Genomic DNA, 18,249 nt, shown 5'->3' on the forward strand with positions numbered 1-18,249 from the left:
GTTCTCTAGGATTTCTAGATCCTGACATGAATGAGTGCTCACCAGTTTCTCCAGCCTGATCATAAATCACTGTCTCTGCATTTCTTTTGCCTTGTCCAGGTTTGGATGCCAATGGATATGAAATCCTAGTTTTCTAAAGCAATTTGTTATCCAAGTAATTTAGAACCTGATCTTGGAAATCAGGTGGTCATAAATATCCCAACAATTACTACTGTCATCATTAACACTAAAACTTGCACAATACAACGGACTGATAGTTTGAAATAAAATACTTGAATATGGGAACATCTGAATGCATAAACCTTAGGAAAAAGGCAAATGTCAGAATCTCAACTCCCAAGAATCTCTCTTGGCAACGTACAGCACTGAAAACCCTATAGCAATAAGAGCATCAGAGACTCTAATTTGTTGCCTTATATGACCTCCCGCCTTGCGCCGCCTAGGCGGCCGTCTTGCGGCTAGGCGCCGATTTGTCGAAGACTTTAAGCAGTGAATTGAAAATTGGAAATTGGATCTATAACTTTGAATGTAGGAACATCTGAATGCATAAACCTTAAGAAAAGAAAGGCAAATGCCAGAATCTCAGTTCCCAGAATCGCTGTTGGCAACGTACAGCACTAATAACGCTATGGAAATAAGCGAATCAGAGACTCTAATTTGTTGCCTTTTTCATAGCAAATCCAACAAACCCAACACAAATCAATTGCTTGTTCGTTCATCTAAACCCTTCAACAAAAACACCCATCTAAAAAAGACTACAACTTTACCCAAAATCAACACAAAATTTTCATCAATGAAAATAAGAAGGCTCAGAGTGTAAAGTTAAGTTGGCATCAACAAGCCCCAAAAAGAGAGCTTTCATAGTTTGATGGTATACAGATTTAGTCATCACTGCCTCTTCTATACACCAGAAATTAAAAGAAAAGGAAAACAGAGGAAAACAGAAAAATTCAGGAAGAGGCCTCAGAAGCTAGTGATAGAAACATCAAAGATTTTCTCAGATGGTACGGACAATATCAAAACATCACAGGCCAAATTTTATCAAACAGAACAAACACACAAAACAATTGCAAAGGTAGCAGAGAGGGGCTGAAAGATGGAGAGGCTGAGACCTGCGCTTAGCTGAGAAAACTTGGTTTGTTTGAAGCGAGGTCATGAGGTGTGTTTAAATAGTAGGGAGAAGAAACCACCAAAACCCTAGTGGTGTTAAATTACCATGATGTCCTTGGTTGGGATGGGTTGGGCTGGAGGTCAGTCCCATTTGGAATTGGGTTAAGGAACTTTTAGCCCATTTGAGAAATTAGAGGCCCAATTCTTGTTTTGAGTAAAATTACTGCAACCCACATTAATCCAGCTTCATATTTGTCATTTTAAGTAAGGATTACTGACCTTACTATTGGTTTATTGATATTATCTCCACAAAATTGCTGAGTCTCGTTGTCGTGCAACTAACTCAATTGGTTTAGAGCATTTATCTTGAACATTCTTGTTTGTATAAGTCAAGTGTCTTGAAGAATTAACCCAACCATCATGGGCGATTTTCTTTTTGTTTTCGGATGGTTGAATTAAGAGAATGAAAATATAGCATATTTTACTTACTTGACACATTGGCCCTTGTTTTTAGTTCTCATGTTCCTAGCAACCTCTTATACATGACAGTGTTGTGAGTTGTTGCCTTGTGTATAGTAGGGGATGAGTTGCTTAACAAACAATGAAGAGTTGCTTTACCCAACCATCATGCAGCTGTTTGTTTAGACATTTTTATTAGGTCCGATCTTTTTTATGATTGGTTGCAAAAATTATTTGGGAAGATTAGCATAATTGGACTGAGTAGAACCTTATTGTATGTGGCTCGTCACTTTAACATACACAAGCACAACGAAAAACAAAAGTGTTGAGGTTGCTTTATCAGATAATGTAACTGGTTCCAAGACTAAAAGTTAAGGAACTAAAACCATAAGAAAGGTAATGCCGTAAAGTTATAAAACATTTGGCGCACAAGCGAAGATATGATAAAATGAAAGCACAATCAGCAGCTTATTTAAAAACTGTGTGCTCTGGAAAAGCCTGCTTGTAGCTCCACTACCACCCTCATCATACATTGTTCTTGTGTTCTGGCCTGTGAGTAAACTCAAAATCGATATGCACAAAAGCCCGTTCGACTTCAGGGAGTTGCTCGAGCTTCTCCTGGAGAGTCTCACCAATGTTGTGTGCTTTGTTCAGAAGCATGTCTTCTGGCAAGACAATGTCAACCTCCACAAAGTAATGAGAGCCAAATGTGTACGCTCTCACTGTGTCAATGTGCCTGATCTCTTCATGGTGGTTCCATATCAAATAAGTTAACTTAGCTAAGAAGTCAGGCGGGGCTGTTCTTCCGATTAGCGAATGCACATTCTCCAAAACTGTCTTTGCCCATGTATTAATGGTATAGATTGCTATCTGCAATGTGTTCAAGAATGAAACCAACGTTAATGAATAAACATAATAAATCATATCAGAGGGAGTGAAACTCGTTATGGTGATGAAAGGACTTACAACAATAGCACCAGTAGGATCAATCCACCAGAAAAACCGGACGGCTAAGACTGCTGCTGCTAAACCAACTGAATTAGTAATAACATCGAAAAAATGGTCTTGTGCATAGGCCCGTACAATTTCATTTTTAAATCTGCGACAGTAGACCATGAGAACAAACTTCACTACTGTGACTGAGGCCATGATACCGATCATCCACATCTCTTCCGTAAATTTCATTTTTTCTGGCGGTGACTGCACCCAGAAAATGATACAACGGATATAGAAACAATATTAATTACAAAACAAGCTAAAAATGAGATCCACATAATGAGCCAATATATAGAATGACAAAATTTGGATATGCAGAAATAACGAATTTCAAACAGGATCATGAAAATATGACTTATAGTGAAAATCTAACTCTGTTAATTCCACAAGAAAAAATTTGACCAACATATTTAGATTCTGAATTTATGATTGATGCTTGGCTGCCAGCATCAAGATATTGCAAGGAATCACCAGTTTAGGTTGAGTTTCTATAGAGGAACATATGGTTGAGTTTTTTGAAGTGTCTAAAATATTCTCTACACACTTAGTATAAGAACTATAGTTTAACCGTTGACTGAAAAGAGATGTTATAGCTTAACTAACATACAGCAAGTGAAATGTGAGGATGTCATTAAAAATTGTATTACATAATGCAGCAATAAACTAAGAAACCATTCTCAAGTTGAAGTTTAAAATATCATTACTTCCTTCCTTTGTTGCATACTGGTGTTATTTACTCACCCATACAGGGAAATAATACTATGTTAAACTCACTGATCCGGAGTCTGAAACCTGACCAGATTCCATATTAGTCCAAATTTTTAAGTTGGAGTGGTGAAAAAAAAAGGGTCACTTGCCTGTGAGATGAGTTCCCGAGCAGACTCGAGCAATATTTGCAGTCCAAGAGTTGCCATTACTGATGCAAAGACAATGATACCCTGTATGATCAAGCATAGTCAGTAGAGATATACAAAAAAGAGGAACGGGCTAAGAGATAATGACAACCAACTATTTTCAGAATTGACATGGTTAGAAAGCTTGATGACTTACCACTGGTTGCATACGTTTCTTCCCAATAGGATAGTGATACTGGTTTGGATTTTTCATGGCATTGGCAGTGAACCACAAAATAAAGCCAGACAAGAGATCCAAGAGGGAATCCAATGTAGAGGCAATAACTGCCAATGATCTGCTCATAATTGAAGCATAAACTTTTGCTGCAAAAAGCACCAAATTAGCTATGTTTGATACATGTACTGCCATCCTCTCACTCTTTGCTAGCTGCTTCATTTGATCCTGAGAAGAAATGAATTCAAAACACAGGAGTTTAATTGGGAATTAGACATTGCAGGAAGTGCCATGCCATGAGAAACAATGACTGCATGAACGTCTTCTTGTTAACCAGGCTCATGTACTTAAATATTTGATGTAGAGAAAATAAATGAACGATAACGTTGAAATATTATAACATATAGCTCTGTTCTGTCAAACTAACGACAGTTCAATTTTTTCCCCTGTATTGCCAAAATAAGAATTCATTAAATTATCAAAAAAAAATTAAACGGGATTGGCTGCTAAAACTCAGGTAGCTTCTGCACCCTCTTCCTCAAAATTGAACTAAAATGCATCAAATTTTACAAACTTAAAATAAAGAATTATGAAAGCCAATCTGATTTCTACAAATCAATAAAACGAGTGGGAATATAGACATTTTGAACCAACCTCTGTAAGACTTCCTGGCAAACAACCCTCTTCAGTCATGGTCTCCATCTCAGTGAACCCCTCAAGAAGCCTTTCTTGTTGCTTGTAATATTCTTCAACCTTGTATTGTTTCTCTACGTTCAAAAAGCCCAAGAAAGTTAAATTCATGAAGCCTATGAAATTATGGAGTGAGAAGGAGAAAGGATGAGAGGCCAAAAAGATAATGGAAGTGTCCTATATTATCATATACTGATGAAACCGTTGCAGGTAAATTCAGCATGAGGCACATAAAATTCAAGAAAACAACTGAGAAATCCAATCTAATATTAAACCTGCAAGCACTTCAATAACTTATCTTTTAGAGGCAATTAATATTGGAATGTTTGATGGAAAACATACTCCAACAAAGTTACTCAGTACTCTGAGTTAACATAAACATACCAATAATTTTTATACAGCAATCTTGTTCCATTTTCTGATCGAACACAAAATTATTCACTAGAAAGGAGTAAATTTCTTCAGCAAACTATACAAATTAGAATGGAACTCATGAAACGAGTTCAACATCAGTTTTTTCACTTGACTAGTTGGAATAAAAAAAACTCCCAGACTTCTCTAATTGATAGCAAAATTTTGACCAATATTTTTATACTTTAGTTCTAAATAGCAAAAAGGACTGGTCTTTCAGGCCAGTCTAGAAGACAAGACTTCCTCAGACTGGAAATAAATTATTTGAGACGTGTGAATGAAGTTGAACACAACCATTTGCACACTCAAAATGACCAAGTACAACAAAAGACAAACTTCTGCAGATAAACACCAACTTTAGCACTGAAAAATTAATCAACCTTTAATTCATTCACTAAAGCTTTTTTAAACAAAAGATCTTCGCTTTCAACAACATCCCGGTTTTTTATTTCTTCACACAATCGAATTCAAAACCCAACTCTTTAAAAAGCTTGGAACTTTCAACCACCACCCAAAAATCCTTTTCCTCTCGAACTTTTCTTTTAAGAAAAGAACGAACATAGTAAAATTGTGATGGTAACCCCAAGATTCAACCTTTACTTTATAACACCAACAGAAATATCAATATCATCAATAACACTTCAAATGCAGGGCAAAACAAACACATGGAGAAAGATGGGTAACAATAATAAAGATGAACAGAAGGCTTACTGGAGGTGCAGCAAAGGCGACGGAGAGAAAAACGACGCCGTCCGTTGTCATGGTCTGCAGTTGTTGCAGTGCTCTGCTGGGGTAGCCGAAACTCCTTCACATCGAGTCTCCACGAGGACCTTCCGGGTACGGCGTCGTCTTGTGACACCAGAAGCGGTTCCATTCTGTTGTCACTAGGGCCTCCAGAACTGGGCGGACTGTTGTCCATTTTGCGCAAACAAAAACGTTTTTTTCTTTCTTTCTTGAATATATAAAAACGCTCTTGCGTATAGAAATCAAAACGTTTCTTGTAAACTGTTCGTGCGTGAATGTGTCTCTTTTGGTTTTGGGAGACGCATAAAGTTTCTCTCTTCTCCGGAATGCCAACTTACAGTTTGTAACCACCTCCGCTCAATACGTGGAGAGAACTATGAATTTCTGATATTTACAGTCTTTTTAAATATTGCTGCTACAGGTATCTATCTATCTTTTTTTAATTATCATATATCTATCCATATTTATATATATATATATATATATTTTTTTTTACCCAATTTAGAAGGGAGAATGGGAAAACTCACACACACGGGTACTATAGGGGCTTGAATCCAAGACCACCACTTAGGAGGGCACCAAAAGTCTGGGCCAATCTAAACTAACACCTTTTTGTTTTTCTATCTATATATAGCGACAGAGAATAATGAAACACTCTGCCTTTTGCTTTATATATATATATATATATATATTCAAAATATCACAAAATACTTATAATTAATGAAGATAATTAAAAATAAATAAAACTATTCATTAAACAAGAATAATATAGGAAATTAATATTATTTTAACTAAAAACAAGATGAGAACACGGGTCCTATTTTTATAGAACACAACTAAACTTACTTTATGTTTCCTAAGAAAAGTAAAATATAAAAAATTCCCAAGAAAATAAAAAAAAAGGTTAAAATGTGAAAGCTCAAAAGGGAAAGAATAGAATATTTGATTTTGTGGGTGACGGTGAAATGAATACGTGTGTCATATGTGAATTTTCCTCCTTAGTATGTTTGCAGTTGTGTGCCATTTTCAGAATTGTCTAACGAAGCTTCCCTTTGTCAATGGCCAAAGTCCTAACAAAAGCTACTTTCAGAAGGAATAAGTTTTTCGGTGAATCGCTTTTGCATAGTCCCCCCACACACCCAAAAAAAGAAAAGAAAAAGGAAACAATTTTTCCTTCCCTCTCAAGTTATATTACAAGTACATATTTCATTTAGATACGACTCTAGGTCAGGGTCGGGTGATGATGTTTGATTGACAAGAAATCTCCCATTATCACAATTCGGCCAATGCCATTATCACAATTCTGCCAATGCCATTATCACAATATGCTCACAAGTAAGCAACCACTTACCGTAAAAAGAATGCTCTAATAATTAGAGAGATCCATTACATATACGCCATGCGGCCTACTTGTTTGGTATTCGGTACTGTTTCAGGTGGCATGACATTATACATGAAGGTCACAAAGGTCGGCAGTCTCCATAAACATGTCGTTGTGAAGAGACATAATGAGAGAGATGAGAGAAAGGATGGGAGTCGGGGAAGGCGGAGACGGAGATGGAGGGTTGGGGGGTGCCGGCAATGGACGGTAGGGGACATTGAAATTTCTCATGTTTAATTTGTGTAGTATATTCACGCATGGAACATATATTCACTCTTGGCATTGTCAGCATAGGTTTCTCTAGCCACTTGTTGACTTCTCATGACGTGAGATGCCCATTAATCTAATTCATGGAAAACATAAAAGAAGAAAATAAAAAACACAGCACCACAAAAATTTATGCAACCAATCTATCTGCATTGCAATTTTTGTCAGTATCTTTCAATTTCGGAATCCCAAATGTTATATTCTGGGTGAAGACAATATATGGTTGATTATTATTATTATTTTTTTTTAACATGAATTTCGAATCTGAGACTATTAATTTGTAAATTAATATTTTTTTTTATTAGAATAAACTTCGTCGGCAATATATATGATTGATTATCAAGTTAATATATTTACTATGATAATAACAAAATTTGTGGATGTTACTGTTTTTTTTTCTTGGTCCGATATTTTGAGTTGTTGGCTTCATCTCCAATAAAAATACCATGAATAAAACGTAGCATATATATAATGGATATGCTCTGATATTGGGATTTTCATTTTCGAGCGACTTGGTCAAGTAATGGGATTGGACATATTTATACATTGCTTTACGAAAGCATTATTTAAATTAATCAAGGTATATTGTAATTTTCAAGATAACTTGTATGGTGGTTGCTGCTTTTGTAGGCACACATAGCTCTTGGACAGCTATATATAGGCTAGCCTAAAATGCTGTAGTTGATATCTAGAAAATATAAATATATAAAGCTCCGTTGAGAGATTTGAGAGATACTCTTGTAAGGTTTATTTCGCATTGTACTTTATTAATTTAGACTATATATTTTGTAGATATTCATTCAAAAATCAATCACTTGAATCCGATATCATTTGACTATTTAATTAAATTATTGAAATTTAAGCACTTTCTTAAAGCACCGTCTTTATTGATTTTGTTGATCTCAATTAGATGTCTTAATTATTTTCAATTTGTCTGATTTTTTTCAAAGATGATTTATAAATAAAGACTTGAAACATAGATGGTTTGAATCGGTGAAAAAAAAATCATAGAGTACCCTAAAGAGTATCCTTCAAATAAAATTATTTGAAGAATTTCTCTATGAAAATGGACTACATATATTAATTAATTAACTAGAAAAACAAAATATTGCTTGCCTGCAATGGGATGCGATATTCAAATAATTCATAGGAACAATCCAAGAGGTTGGTGGAAAACCTTGAGATGATCTTTAAAAAATAAAAAATAAAAAGTAAGGTTTAGATGAGATGCAGCCAAAGCCCGACAAATATAAAGTTTTTGGTGATCGAAAGAATATTATATAGTAATGGTTGAAGATTATCTCATATCCCATTTACATGGCTGGGTAGGCAAAAGTTGGCCGATCCTTTGATAAAGATTCAATCATGCAGAAGCACAAATTAATATGTTATTTGTTAGTGTCACACTTTTTCAATCTGGATGCCTCGTCATACTCAAATACTTGGTCAAAAATAGGGAATTATATTAAGCGATTTCTAAGTATAGGGGTTTCCTACTCAAATATTTGAACCATTTTTTCCCTCTCGTTTATTATGATTTTTCTTTTCTGTTTTTTGTGTGGAAGTTTATTATTGATTTTGAAAATATTTTTCGGGATAAGTCTATCTCAATGATTTTTTGTCGACATAGACTTACTTAACAAATTTACTTTTATGTCAACAAACGTTTGTCGGGATAGACTTATGCCCGTTTTAAAATTTAATTTTATAAACTTTCTTTGAGCATGAGACTCCGCCTTTCTTGAGAATATCATGTGCTCCAATTTGGCAAAAGCAATGGGAATAGGATGTCCAACCACCCACTAAACAGTGGCATTACCTAATTGAGGGGAAAGCACACATGAGATATCCCGTCTGTATTTGTCAGGAGTTGATATCCACATTGGTTCATTTAGATTAGAATTATAAACCTTACTCAACTGTAAGTGTAAGTGAAGTTGGCTCAAGAATGTATACTCTAGAGTGACCTCATTTAGTGTTTTTTTAAATATATATAGGCGATGTTAAAGAATGAGTAATCATATCTAGAATCTTAAATATAGAGTTAAATATTTTTAACCAATTAAACTATAATTCCTTTGCGATTTCGTTTAATGTTTAAGTATAACATGGCAAAAGTCTACTACGTGTAGCACATAATTTTATGGTTTTCCTAAAAGCCTAATGTTTGGAATTCAATAAAAACTTAAGGGGTAAGTGATGGGCTCATAATTCCATATGTTTTTAGCCATTTGATGTGACAAATATCAAATCAAATGGGTGATCATTTGTTCTTCTATAATGCAGAAGCGAATGAGTGTGAATGTTTACCCATTTGCAAGGGGCATAATACATGGCACCCGATCAAGCGCCATGATTGACTTGCTTCCCACTAGAAAAGTTTAAACAAGGAAATGGCGGAACCTGCAACATGAATGAAGGATACTGTGAGAACCTGTAAAATATATATATTAAATAATTATTTATATTACATATTAATATGAATTTTTCTTATTTAAATATTTATTGTGAAGACTTATATGTTATTAAATCTTAAGCCTAGTATGAGATTATCCATTTAGTTGAAAAATGACACCATTCTTGTTATCCATGTGTAGAGACTTAGAATTGGTTTTAATCAAATCATCATTGTCATGCCACCTTACATGCTAGTAATAAGTGATGTTGTGATATCATTGGGCAAAGGTGGATGACTCACATTATTCTTTTCCTTTCTACCTTATCTTTTGGTGATGGTGTTGTGATAAAATTGGCCAAAGGGGGATCAGTCACACTATTCCCTTAAACAAGATGAAGAACGTGTGCGTTTGTCTTGCAATATTTTATACTTATCATGGTGAGTGGGTTATGTAATATGTTCTAAAAGTTATTATTTTGTGATAAATGTGAAAATCATGGGTTTATTTTATTTACAAATCTCTCTCTATTTTCAAGTCAAGCATGTCTAATTTGTGCAATATTTCACACAATATATATTATTTGGAGTTTTTGTGAAGTATGTATTATTCATGGAACATGAGAAACTTTAGTGACGGGGTATCCAAAGGATAAATGTACCAAACGGAGACATAGGGCAGTGAGGCCGATAGGGGTCACGTACTGGATACAATTTGTGAAGGATAACCAAAATATGAAAGTAATGATGTGATATGATTTGGATTGTGTATCTTTTTATTATATTTTTGTAGAGTGTGTAAAATGACATTGTTTGACTGACATATTACATAATCTACTCATTGAGCGGTGGTTTGCTCATCCCTCACTTATTTTGTTTTTCAGATCAATTAGTGAGCAAGACAAAACCGAAATCAAAGAAGTTGGATTATTTTAGAGTGATAAACTTTTATTTATATCTTGTACACTTGTAAGATTATTATATTTTTTTTTTCATCTATATATATAAAGCAAAAGGCAGAGAATGGTGAAACATTCAAAATACCAGAAAATGCCCTTAGTTAATGTAAACATTAAGAATTGAAATTATTAATTAAATGAGGATAATATGGTAAATTCATAATTTTTCGTATTAAAAAAAATTCAGATAATGGGTCCTATTTTTATGGAACACAAATATTCATTATCTTTTTTAATTCTAAAATAAATTTAATTTTTTTTTAAAAAAAACCTCTCGCATGCGCGGAAGCGCGTGCAGAGAGGCTAGTATATATAATGGTAATGTATTTTAACCAATTTTTCAGTCTTTTTATTTATTTATTTCAATTCACTCACTTAAATTTTAGAATATTCTTGATTTTCAAATCGGGTCGTGACAGATACATTAAGGCCAATTGAAGAAACTAGATAAGGTCACACATGCTTTACATACTGATGATCAGCCACAATCCAAACACAACATTGCACGGGAAAGCCAATTATTTGGGCATTTTGTGACACATTAAACATGATGAAACCCAAAAAGTACTTATTAAATGTCATTAAACTTTTTGCTCCCGAACTTACTTCAACATTAAACGGGAGTGTGTCGGTTTTTTCTTCTTCTATTTTTCTTATTTTTTTTTTAAAAAAGAAAAAATAAAAGGAGTATTACTAAACAATAGCTATTTGGGCATTGAGGTGTGTGTGTTGTGATCTATGCCTGAGTATAAGGCTTGCGGCTTTTATGCTGAAATCTTTTTTGTCTTTTGTAGTTATATTTGGAGATACACTTTGGGCGCTTGTTGTTTTCGGTGGGTTTCCTCCTTATTTGGGTTAACTCTTTGAAGCCCTTTGAATTATAAATGCATTATCACCTTTATCTCAAGAAACCAATAGCTATTTCATCGTCTATACGTAGATTACATAATATTATATTAAATATTTGTTATTTTATTAAAATGCTAATTACTTATAACCCTTAATATTAGTATAGATACAATTAAATATTTTGACATAAATGATGTTTTTCGTTTTTTAGAATATATTATGTATTTCTAAGTGTGACAGATTTAGAGATCAAATGCAATTTGAATTCATTAATTTTTTTGCCACAGAAATAATTAATTGTTTTTGCCCCGCAGCCTAATAGCCCACCCCAGCCTTCTCAGCCGGGCCTGCTTAGAGAAATGGTTTCACTCTCTTCAATGGCCCATTTTTCATTCCAGCCCACCCGTAAACCCAGCCTTAACCCCTTCTTCTCATCTCTTCTGATAATTCACAGTTCACATAGCTTCACCAGCTGCGCCACTGCCAGCCGTCCCATCCCGCTTCTCTTTTCTCTGTCATTTGAGCTGTCTTTTATTACAGGCAATGCCTCTATCGACTCTGTGTCCATTTAAGGTTTTGTTGATTCACTTTTTAATTTTGTATTTGTGTTATGATTTCTGTCAGTTTTGATTTTGATTTGGGTTTTTAGATTAAGTCATGTTTGTTATGATTGATTGGCTGGATGGATATGTTACTGGTTAGCTTGGAGCTATAAGCCTCTACTTATCTGCTTGTGTTTTCTAGTTCTTTAAATTGAGGTTTCTCTGCTATTGCATGATACTTTATCTGGGAGTTTTGTGCATTTAGTTTTCATTGGTATGCTTCATCAGATTTTGGTTACTGGGCGTTTTTTTTAATAACAAAATTTGGGTTCTTCATTTTTATTATTCTTATTTTGACTTTTCTTTCTTCTTCTGTCAAGTCCATACAAATACTATCTGTCAAATTGTTTGTTTTACATTTTATTGGAATTCAATACTTGAACAAAAAGTATCATTCAACTTTCATGTACAATCAGGTTTTAGGTGAATTAAGGTCTATTCAAAGTTGAGATTGAAAAAAAAAAGAAGCTGCTTTAGCCTAAATTGCCAAAGGAAATGGCTGGTGGTCTGAAAGATGATGATACGGAAGAGTTTAAGGGTCTTCGAATCGCCTCACTGGACGATGAAAGCGATGAAGAAGAAGAACAAAATGAACAAGATATTGTTATTGATGAAGACGATGAAGAAGAAGAAGACGAAGAAGCAAGAAAGTCTGTGGTTTTAGGTTTTGTGAAAATGCCTAAGACAGCCCGCTCTCTTCTTCGCCATTTCTTCCCTTCCAAGGCTGGAGGCGTTCCTGTATGCTATTAAACCCTTCAATTTATGTTTACTTACGGTTCAGACTTCTCTTTAATGGTGTTTTTTCTTTTTCATATAGGCTTGGTTGGATCCAGAAAATTTGCCATCCGGAAGATCTTGTTTTTGCGACATATGTGATGAACCTTTGCAGTTTGTGCTTCAGGTGAGTGATGATATTTGAATTTCGTTGATAAAATTCTATCTATATTTTGCCCTTTTTAAGCAATAAAAAGATGAATGGTTGTGATATTTAGTCTTTCTGATTATTGGGCTACAAGGTGTATGCACCAGAGGAGAAGCAATCTGCATTTCATCGAACGTTGTTTGTTTTTATGTGTACATCAATGGTGTGTCTTCGTCGAGATCAACATGAACAATGGAAATGCCATCAGGACAAGCCTTCTAGAAGGTATTGTTCTTCCTATTTTGTCTATAACCAAAGGGTTTTTAGTTTCTGTTTCTGATTATGTAATGTTTTTTTTTTTCCTGAAGTGTGAAGGTTTTCCGCTGCCAATTACCGCGTGATAATCCTTTCTACTCAAGTGAGCCACCAAAGAAGGATAGTACAGACCCGCCTCTTAAGGCTGGAGGTAGCATCTTGTTTAACTTTGCATTTAAAGTTGCTAGCTTTTGACCTTTGAATTATTGCTTGATTGTTTAACATACAACCTTGCTTAGATATATTCAGTAAGCAGTCTTTACGTATTTAACATGTTCTGCCATGTAAGGGCTCTTTTGATGATCTTTTCCTATTGGTCTAGCTGCACTCTGTAATTGGTGTGGCAGCTGGAAAGGGATTAAACGCTGTACAGGTTGCAGAAGAGCACTTTATTGCTCAGAGAAACATTGGGTAATTTGATTTGTTAGGTTTCTTCTATGTCTTTTTTTTTCGCTTTCAAATAGCAACAGCCATCCCTAGAGATTTCCAAATTTTTTCTTTGATTTGTAGGTCAAGCATTCTCGGACTGGTCATGAACATGATTGTCAACGATTGAGGATAAGTTCTCAGTTGGCTGACAGTAGCTCTGATGAAACCACACCTGCAGTACTTCTAAAAGGCACAGCTCGTTTTCCTTGTTATAGGAATAGAATAGGACTTTCTGAGAACCTGTATTTATGTATTTTTCATTTGTGAACAGTTGCAAGCAACAATGTATGGCCAGAGTACAAAATTATACAGGAGTCTGAAAGTTCATACGAGACAGATATGCCTGATGATAATGTATGCACTAATTCCTTGGTGTCTAGTAACCGGACAGATGATGCACTAATGTCAATAGCAGAGAATTTCGAGGTATTAATTTTTTTTATCTCACAGTCTAACATTTATGTTATCTTTCTGTAGGCAGAAATGAAAGTTGTGTTCTCCACTTTTCTTCTTTTCTTTTTACCCCTGCTAGAAGAAAATTCATGTTTAATTGCTTAAACTCTTACATGTTTATACCCCTGTAAAAGGGTGATGATGACAGAAAGAGCTGGGCTTCATTCCATGAGCGCATAGCCCTGGCACCTGAGCAAGTATTGAGGTTATTTATATTTTCAATAAATCATAATCACTCCTTTCCTACACCTCATTTTACTTTACAAATTATGGATCAATTACTTTTTTTTGTTTCCACTTAATAGGTATTGTAGAATTCCTGGTGCAAAACCCTTATGGCCCGTGTCAAGTGGCCGTCCATCCAAGGCTGATATTCCTAAATGCAGTTATTGTGCCGGTCCATTGTGTTTTGAATTTCAGGTATTGGATCATGAATGTGATCTTGACAATTTTTTGTTATGGTTAAAGCCCAACTCAAAGTTTCTGCATTTTAATTTCTTTTATGCTCGCCGTTGCCATTTTCTTTTTAGTTGGTTTTTGACCGTATGTATTTTGTATGTCTTCAGATTATGCCACAGTTGCTATTTTACTTTAATGTGAAGAATGACGTGGACTCTCTTGATTGGGCTACAATTGCTGTTTATACATGTGAAGCCTCCTGTGATGCAAGTGTGGCTTACAAAGAAGAATTCGCATGGGTTCAACTTTCTTAGTCATTTGGTTCCTTGCCAGATACTTTGTACCCCTAGATTAGGAGATATAGCTGTTCAAGTCTTGATATTGAATCAAGAATTGAGAAAATCGGAAAGATAAGATTTTGATTGTGAAGAATTGTCACAGTTGTTTTGTTTTATGATTCGGAATGATGAGATTTTGATAATGTACCTCCATCAATTTGCACGCACCTAGATTCCTGTATTCAACCTCAATTTTGTGTTTGCTTGTTAGAAGTGAAATAGACAGTTTTGTGTATGCCTTAGGGTTTGGATTCTTCTATTAAAAGCTAGTTTTCCCCTTCTCTTTTCTCATATCCTTCTCCCTTCTCCTATCATTCTCTTCTCCCTCCAGCCATGTTAAAATTCGTGATGCTCGTGGCTTGAGCACTGACCGGCGGTGATGCTCATGGCTTGAGCACTGACCGGCGGTGTTCATGGTGGCAAAAACGGAAAACATCAAATGATGATTTTATTAACTTTTTCTTTAGGTGGATAAGAAGAGCAATCTTTGGGTTGAAAAAGAACCATCCATCACAAATTTTCACTTTAATTTTTTATCCGAACACGTTGAGGTTCAAGTAGCTCGAAATAAACATATAAACTTTATTCATACAGATAAGTAGTAGTTCAATAACTGTGGCCTACTCTATGTTCAATTCTCTTCTTCAAATGATGGGATTGATTTTTAATAATTGAAAAAAGAGCTAGTTCAAACAACACTTCTCTACTGTTCTTGTCTTGTGTTTCTTGATCATGAAGCCAACTTTGGCTTGTGCTCTGGCCTGTGAGTAATATCAAAGTCCACATGAACAAAAGCTCTTTCAACCTCAGGAAGGACTTCAAGCTTCTCTTGAAGTGTTTCTCCAATGTTATGTGCATGACTAAGAGACATGTCCCCAGGCAAGACTATGTCAACTTCCACAAAATAGTTGCAACCAAAAGTATAGGCTCTCACTGTCTCAATGTGCTGGATCTCCTTGTCATGGTTCCAAATCAGATATGTCAACTTTGCCAGGTACTCTGCTGGTGCTGTCTTCCCAATCAGTGACCACACATTTTCCATCACTGTTTTTGCCCAATTTCCCATTGTATACAAAGCAATCTGCAGGCATTGTATTTCAAATATCAATTACACTTGTTGCCATAATTTGGCCAATTTGGTCCCCGTGTTTTAATATGTTAATGTCAAATTAGGCAAAGGGGACAAGGACCAAATTTGTCAAATTCAAAACACAGAGACCAAAATGGTGTTGTAACAAAATTAGGTGTTAAGTAATATCTTGTACTTACAATGATAGCTCCAACAGGGTCAATCCACCAGTAAAACCTGATTGCTAAAACTGCTGATGCAAGACCAATCCCATTAGTGATGACATCAAATAGATGATCTTGAGCATATGCTCGAACAATTTCGTTTTTGAATCTGCGACAATATGCCATCAGCACAAACTTCACCACTGTGGCAGACACCATGATCCCTATCATCCATTTTTCTTTCTCTGGGTCCCTATCAGGTTGAGCCTACATGGAAAGAAATTCATAAGGACCTATTTACATTTTTGGTGTTCAAAATTTCACTCAATAAGAAAAACTTGATGCTGCAAACCATATTGATCTATAGGAGATGAGTTGGAAATGCAGATATAATCATATATATTGAGTCACTGACTGTGTTCAAGACTTTCTTGCTCTACTATCAACTGATGAACTCTTACATACCTTTGTGAGAAGTTGCCGTCCCGATTCGAACAAGATTTGTAATCCAAGAGTTGCCATTACTGATGCAAAAACAACAATTCCCTGCAATGCATTTGAGATTTAGTATATGAATCATGGAGAAAATTGCAAGTGAAATGTTCTCGTACTGTACAAAAATTCCCTGCAAACTTTGGAACCAATTTCTTGACAAATTTGGTCTCATGTTCCCATATTGAAATGTTGCTCCTAGAAAGATATTGGTTTAATAGGCTTGAAATCTTTTCCTGTGTGCATATTTTTGTCTTATGTCTCCTCAAATTATTGGATATGCTTACCACAGGCTGCATCCGATTCTTGCCAATCGGGTACCGGTATTGATTTGGTTTTCTCATTGCATTGGATGTAAACCAAAGAATGAACCCTGACAAGAGGTCTAACAGAGAATCCAATGTTGAAGCTATTACTGCTAATGATCTGCTCTCAAATGAAGCATACACTTTTGCCAGGAAAAGCACCAAATTAGCCACATTGGATGCATATATTGCTATCCTTTCATTTCTTGCAAGCTGGTTCACCTCATCCTGAAATGAAGAGTTTGTATGCAAATTGCAATAATTAAGAAAAATTCAAGATTTGAATTAGTGGAGATCATTTTATAGCTGCAAATTACCACTAATCTAAGGCAAATTAACAGCAAACCTCTGTTAAACTTCCAGGCCAAAACCCCGTTTCTGAAAATAAGTCCAACTCATTGAATCCTTTGAGAAGTTTATTCTGCCTCTTGTAATATTCTGCAATTTTTCTTTGCCTCCCTGTCATAGCAATAGAGAGAATTTCAATGTTAATATAAGTTTTAAGACAAATATAATTTGTCTTTGTCAATGACATCTATTAAATTGACATAAAGTATATGAAAGTACTGCATAAAGAGAAGGACATAAGATAAGAGCTTTTACTTAATGACTCAACAAAAGAGCCAAAGCCAAAATAAGAATCCTTGTTTCTGTCTGGAAGCTTGAAGCCATCCATATTGAGCCTCCATGCTGCCTCAGTTGGCATTGTCACAGCCTCTCCTGTCACATCCGGCGACAGAAGCTCAGTCCGGTAATCCGAAGAATCTGTTCGAAGATCTGTCACCATTTTTCTCAGCAGAAAGAATTTGCTAGGAAGGCAAGCATTTGCAGCTCAATATATAAAGCAAACATAGGCAGATATACAAAGTGCACTATACCATAATGTCCATTAACCCAAGTAAAGAAAGAATCTGATAGAAACTTGAAATTAATATTATAATCAGTAGATAAGCATGGACAATGCCGGTCTGATATACCACGCACTCTTTAAAATTTATATTTTAGTAGCAGTTTTCAGAAACTGAAGAAGATTTTTGAGTATGTTTGCCTATTGGAGCATAAGAGCTGACTTTTGTGCAACGAATATATTAAATGTGTGTGGATGGAATTAGTTCATACCACGCAGATTAAATTATAATAATTTTAGTGTGCATCCATTAGATGTGCCTGCTTGCCATATTTCCTGGAAGGAAGGACACACAATGCGCTCTAACAAATCACGGTTTGACATTTAATCAAAACACACAAAAAATAGTTATTTGCACGCATGTCAATTTGTAAGTGACAAGAATTTAGGAGATTCTATTTTCACGAAAAGGCGCCTTATTGAAAATAAAAAAAAACTGAAGACTATATTGGGCCAGAAAAGCTTTACACTTTTTGGTAACAATGAATGACCTGGTTACATACTGGACCAGCTTTATTGGGCTGAGTTGAATGGTTTTTGAAATTGGGCAATCTTGGAGTTGAAAAAAGTCCAGCTATTGATCAT

The 18,249-nt window shown here is 35.2% G+C and overlaps 3 protein-coding genes across 4 annotated transcripts; 1 reads left to right on the forward strand and 2 right to left on the reverse strand.

Annotated features, from left to right (window-relative positions):
* LOC18778668 (metal tolerance protein 9) lies at positions 1,842 to 5,884 on the reverse strand. 2 transcript variants are annotated; one of them, XM_007211897.2, is made up of 6 exons: positions 5,446 to 5,884; positions 4,288 to 4,400; positions 3,616 to 3,861; positions 3,423 to 3,503; positions 2,536 to 2,769; positions 1,842 to 2,439 (listed from the first exon to the last, which is right to left on the reverse strand). In XM_007211897.2, the coding sequence occupies exons 1-6, from the start codon at positions 5,651 to 5,653 to the stop codon at positions 2,095 to 2,097; spliced, it is 1,227 nt and encodes a 408-aa protein (XP_007211959.1). In that variant the 5' UTR covers positions 5,654 to 5,884; the 3' UTR covers positions 1,842 to 2,094. The 2 variants fall into 2 exon arrangements, with proteins under 2 accessions (XP_007211959.1, XP_020416745.1); XM_020561156.1 differs by lacking the exon at positions 5,446 to 5,884 and adding an exon at positions 4,708 to 4,864.
* LOC18778736 (programmed cell death protein 2) lies at positions 11,767 to 14,969 on the forward strand. Its single transcript, XM_020563200.1, has 11 exons — positions 11,767 to 11,869; positions 12,348 to 12,669; positions 12,749 to 12,832; positions 12,948 to 13,078; positions 13,162 to 13,259; positions 13,431 to 13,519; positions 13,619 to 13,727; positions 13,809 to 13,963; positions 14,125 to 14,195; positions 14,296 to 14,410; positions 14,557 to 14,969. The coding sequence occupies exons 2-11, from the start codon at positions 12,427 to 12,429 to the stop codon at positions 14,701 to 14,703; spliced, it is 1,242 nt and encodes a 413-aa protein (XP_020418789.1). The 5' UTR covers positions 11,767 to 11,869; positions 12,348 to 12,426; the 3' UTR covers positions 14,704 to 14,969.
* On the reverse strand, positions 15,220 to 17,619 carry LOC18779025 (metal tolerance protein 10). The gene is made up of 6 exons (XM_007211388.2): positions 17,361 to 17,619; positions 17,104 to 17,216; positions 16,740 to 16,985; positions 16,426 to 16,506; positions 15,997 to 16,227; positions 15,220 to 15,808 (listed from the first exon to the last, which is right to left on the reverse strand). Exons 1-6 carry the CDS (start codon positions 17,542 to 17,544, stop codon positions 15,458 to 15,460), a joined length of 1,206 nt encoding a protein of 401 aa, XP_007211450.2. The 5' UTR covers positions 17,545 to 17,619; the 3' UTR covers positions 15,220 to 15,457.

The sequence above is a fragment of the Prunus persica genome, chromosome G4, assembly GCF_000346465.2.
Source record: "Prunus persica cultivar Lovell chromosome G4, Prunus_persica_NCBIv2, whole genome shotgun sequence".
Classification (NCBI taxonomy): domain Eukaryota; kingdom Viridiplantae; phylum Streptophyta; class Magnoliopsida; order Rosales; family Rosaceae; genus Prunus; species Prunus persica.